This window comes from Cyprinodon variegatus, unplaced genomic scaffold, assembly GCF_000732505.1.
Source record: "Cyprinodon variegatus isolate N-32 unplaced genomic scaffold, C_variegatus-1.0 Scaffold15, whole genome shotgun sequence".
Taxonomy (NCBI): domain Eukaryota; kingdom Metazoa; phylum Chordata; class Actinopteri; order Cyprinodontiformes; family Cyprinodontidae; genus Cyprinodon; species Cyprinodon variegatus.
The window spans coordinates 1,702,087-1,707,178 of record NW_015150468.1 but is presented as its reverse complement, the minus strand read 5'-3'; the positions used below and the strand labels follow the sequence as shown (position 1 = coordinate 1,707,178).

The window sequence follows — 5,092 nt, the reverse complement described above, 5'->3', positions numbered from 1 at the left end:
GTATATCCCTGTAATTATTACACACTGTAGCTTTAAGACAAACTTTATTGCAATTTTGTATACACAGACTGTATACAAAATTGTGTATACATAGATAGGTTTGCAACTATCAGATTTTGGTTGATTGTTGGTTTTTATTTCCCAGAAAAATGTAATAAAATGGCCCTGAAAAAAATGAGTCCTTGGTTTGTTAATATAGAGGGCAGCTTTGAATCCCACAGAAAATAAAGGAAACACCAGATTGCTGCTTTTCATGCATCAAATGTCCATACATTTTTTTTTTTTGAGAAGCTTAAAGTAGAAAGAAAGTCTGTGTTTAACATAAGAAAAATGTGATTTTCTATTTTTTCATAAACCTTTAATTCATCCAATAAGGAAATAAAAATTTTTTGACCTCCTATCTCTCAATAAGGTTACAAAAGTAACATTTTTAGAACTTTGGTCTGATTGCTCAGAATATAATCCAGGTAACATACATATTAACACCTGCTGTTTGTTATAATCCACTGTAAAAGTCACAGTTATAACTGGTAAAATAAGAGTAAGAATAGACAGGAATATCTATGAGTTCTCCAAAACAGATAAATGATCATAGAATATTTGTCAGAAAACAGCAGATCTGCCCACTTTTGGATGAAAAATGGTTGCAAAGGTGAGTCTGTCTCCTTGTAGTCTCTCAGGAGACAGAGAGCTGATTTTTTTTTTTCCTATGCTCCATGCAACCTGAACTTTAGAAATTCGAGATCAAACTTCAAACTAACTTCTATTTGGTGCTTTGTTTTTGATTATTTAAGGTATTTCCCATAAATGACTTTTCTCTGAAATTCACAGCAAACTCCAAAGCACTCTTTTGCAAATATCAGGGAGTTTTCCTTCCAGCCACCTGCTACCCTGAGCTGATTACTCATTGTTACACTGTCTATTTGCAATATTGTCCTCCAATCTGTTGTGTTATTCATGGAGCGACTGCTGGCGCATCACAATGGAGGGTTTTGGAGCCTTGGAAACAGAAGACTTTTTCCTGCCTTCTCTTCATCTCCGTGCTCCTGCTCCCCGACTCCATTCTCAGGAGGCTGGCAGCCTGATTGAGTCACACTCTCTCCTGCAGAAGCCCCCTAGAGAGCTGCCCCCCTGCCTGAATGCACGCACAAAAAAACACACACTTTCTGATGAGCAGGGCTAATATTGAAAAAAGCATTCATCTGTAAGGCGCAGTGGCTGCCCCCCCTCTGGGATCACTCATCAGAGACCCTCAAAATACAGAGAGAACAGAGAGGAGCAGAAGCGAGCACTGATACCCCAACCACCCACCCACACATATCAGCCTCTACTCATTCAGACCTGTCCCTTCTTTTGAAAGCAACTGTTCAGAAATGCAGAGAAAAGTAAAAACAGAATGTCATCCCAGAGGAGCGGTGTGAAAAGCCGTCTCTGTGTATGTGTCTGACTCCGTCGCTTGTGCCAAAGATATTACAGCAAGAGCTCCATATCTCACATAACATTAGGAGCACAGATACAGCAAGGCTACTACCAAACTGAGGCGCAGCAGTTGTGACAAGATAAGATGCAGAACTATTCTGGGGGTGGGCGGGAGGGTATTTTTGGGGCAGTAGAGCAACATTTCAGGTGTTTCACAGAGAATCATTCTTATGAAGCAAAATGATCAATAATAAAAAATAAAGTTTTTGTTTGTTTAATACAATTTCGAGCTTCTCATAAAGTATCTAAATCATCAACTTGTTGAAATGAATCAGAATCTTGGTCTCTGGTTGTCAACAAGAAGATTCTTGGCATGATTTAAGCAGTAGATGTCCTATTAACAGAACAGGTCGTTATTCATTCAGTCCATAAATTACCAAATGAGCCGAGGCCTAGTAGCCTGATTGAAAAAAAAAGAAAACAAAACAGGGAAATGACAGAAACCAAGTTCTATTCTCCTGCCCAGCAGCTCATCTCTGATTGTTTAGTAAGCAGCATAATTGCCTAATTTTACTCAGATCTGACACTGTGTTTATACTGATGAGAGGTAATCTGTGTAACATTTTATGGCAATGCAAGGAAAATGTACTAGCAATAATTTTTACTAACACCTGTTGTGTATATTAGTGGCTTAGAGGTTTTAGAAACACCCCGTAGAGAAAAAAAAGGAACCAGCCTGGGAACCACTTTCTGAACATCAGACCCGGTAGCTGTTCGTGATAAAGACCTTAAAGTGATCGAATAGAGACCAGAAAGCTGGAGAGAAGAATATCTAAAACATCCCAACTTCATGAACACCCAAATGTATTTTTTTATTTTATTTTATTTTTCATTTCAAGGGGTAACATGGGAAGAAAATATACCAAGCAAGGAACCCAGGAGGAACCTCGATTTATTGGATGTAGAGGACTGGCATACCAACTAAATGACTAAAGATCCACACAATTTAATCAGACTCACCTAAAAAAATTAACCTATTTCTGATGCTCAAATTCAGGATTTTTTCTTACGATCATGATGCAAATCTCATAAACAAAGGTCAAGGTATAAGTGTGGGAACATGTAAACAACACAATAGCTTCAATCAAAGCATACTTATGTGACCACCTAGGAAGCAACACTGATTGACAATCAATTTCACATGCTGTTGTGCAAATGGAATAGACCAATTATTGGCAATTAGCAAGACACACTCCACAGAGGATTGCTTATGCAGGTGGGGACCACAGATCATTTCTTAGTAGCTTTGATTTTTGGCTGATGTTTTAGACACTTGAATGTTGGTGGTGCTTTCACATTCGTGGTACCATGAGAGGGACTCTACAACCCACACGAGTGCCTCAGGTAGTGCAGCTCATCCAGGATGGCATATCAATGGGAGCTGTGGCAGAAAGGTTTTCTGTCTGTAAGCGTGCTGTCCAGAGGCTGGAGTCAATACAAGGAGACTTGGAGGAGGCCATAGGAGGGCAACAACCCAGCAGCAGGACTGCTACCTCTGCCTTTGTGCAACTGTCAGAGCTCTGCAAAATGACCTCCAGCAGGCCAAAAATGTGAAAAAATTTTTCACAAACATTTAGAAACTAACTCAATGAGGATGGTATGAGAGTCTGACATCCACAGATGGGTGTTGTGCTCACAGCCACACACCATGTAGGACGCTAGGCATTTGCCAGAGAACACCAGGATTGGCAAATTAACCATTGGCACCCTGTGCTTTTCACAGATGAAAGCAGGTTTACAATGAGCACATGTCACAGACCGGACAGAGTCTGCAGACACAACGGAGAGCGATCTGCTGCCTGCACCATCCGCCAGCATGACCGGTTTGGCAATGGGTCAGTAATGGTGTGGGGTGGCATTTCTTAGTAACGCTACACAGCCCTCCATGTGCTCGCCAAAGGTATCATGACTGCCATGCAATACTGAGATGAGATCTTTAGACCCATAGTGAGATCATATGCTGGTGTGGTTGGCCCAAGATCCTCCTATTGCAGTTCATGCCAAGTGAAGGCATTGAAAGTATGAACTGGCCCGTCCGTTCCCCAGAACTCAGTGTGATCAAGCAGATCTGGGACATTATGTCTCAAACTATCCGCTGTCATGTTGAACCACAGACCGTCCAGGGGTTGGAGGATGCTTTAGTCCAGGTCTGGCGGTAGATCCCTCAGGACATAATCTGTCACCTCATCAGAAGCATGTCCTGTCATTGTAGGGATGCCACACACAATACTGAGCCTCTTTTTGACCTGGTTTCTGAGCTATATATATATATATATATAAAGAAATAAATATAAAAAACAAGGTATTTTCTGTCAACTCGCAGGAACAACAGCTGCGGTAAGAATGCGCTTCTATGTAAGGCATTTCTAAATGGATTGATGGATGTGTGAGAAATATTTATTTTTAGTCAATACACAAACACAGAGTTTAAAAATCCAACCATTATTACAAGAAAGCAAAGTGGAGATTTAACCTTTTTGCCGAAAAAAAAAAAAAAACTTGCCCGCTGACGCACAAACAGACGTTCATGTCTGCATGAGCGGCCAAATGTCTCTGTGCATTTTTTCCACAATGCTTTTTTTTTGTTTCCCCTTTCTCTCCCTCCTGCATTCATACGCACAGCAAATCGATTGGCAACTCACAGGCAATCAGACGCCATTATTTGTAAAGTTCCACTTCAGTTCACTTGAGTTGATAAAGGAGGCTGCTATTGATTCAGCGGCCCTGAAGGAGAGAGCAATTTAAGCGACCGATGGGGCATAAAACAAACTGGATAGCAGGAAAAGTATAGACTGGGGGGGGCAGGAGGACATGTTTTTAAGGACAGAGAGGAGAGATAGTTGCAAAGGCATCATATTCTTCTGCTTCTAGGGTGGTAGATTTTCTGTTTCTCCGGATATGTTTCATCAACACTGTGTGAGATGGTGGAAGAGCAAGCAGGGAATGGTGGTATGTAAATCTACACCTGAGATTAAACAAACAAGTCAACTGGTTGATGAACGATGCCAGTTGACACATATGGGGGGCTCCTTATTAATATTCATTCCTCTCTGATGTACACAGCAGTCAATTGATGAGCCATTGTTGAGATAAGATGAGCAACAAGGAAAAGTGTTGGTGTGTTTCGGAAAGATTAGGAGCAGTGGAAATGTGACAGAGGAAACGAAGGAGCTGGGAAACAGAGAAGGGACACAGCTCGCTGAAAGAGGAGCTCACCTTGTGGAACTCCTCCCACGAGTTGCTCCAGGTCCAGTAGTGCGCTTTGTATTGTCCGAGCCTCACAGCCATCATCTCGTTCCCACGGTAAAAGAAAATGGGTCTGCGGACAAGGGAAGAGTTACATACAGAGCTCAGGTTTACACCTTTAAACTCCATTTGTCCTTTTGGTATAGTTCCACCTTTTTTGTTCACGCCTCTAAATAATGACTCAAATGCTTATAATTGTTCTTTTATTGTGTAAAAACACAAAATATATTTTTATATAAATCCTTTTCGAAATCAAGGAGAGTTTCATAAATAATCCTGAACCAAAAGAGTAAATCATTCTTGTCACGACAGGCAGACATCTGTGCAAAAAGAAGCTGCAGAGCATTGCAAAGTGCTTTCCTCTTGC

The 5,092-nt window shown here is 41.1% G+C and overlaps 1 protein-coding gene across 1 annotated transcript in view; it reads right to left on the bottom strand.

The window, feature by feature from the left end:
- galns (galactosamine (N-acetyl)-6-sulfatase) overlaps nt 1–5,092 on the bottom strand; it is a 30,147-nt gene that overhangs the window by 10,052 nt on the left and 15,003 nt on the right. Inside the window, exon 11 of the mRNA XM_015384327.1 lies at nt 4,696–4,798. Coding sequence (XP_015239813.1) covers nt 4,696–4,798 — 103 coding nt within the window. The remainder of the gene's footprint in view (nt 1–4,695; nt 4,799–5,092) is intronic.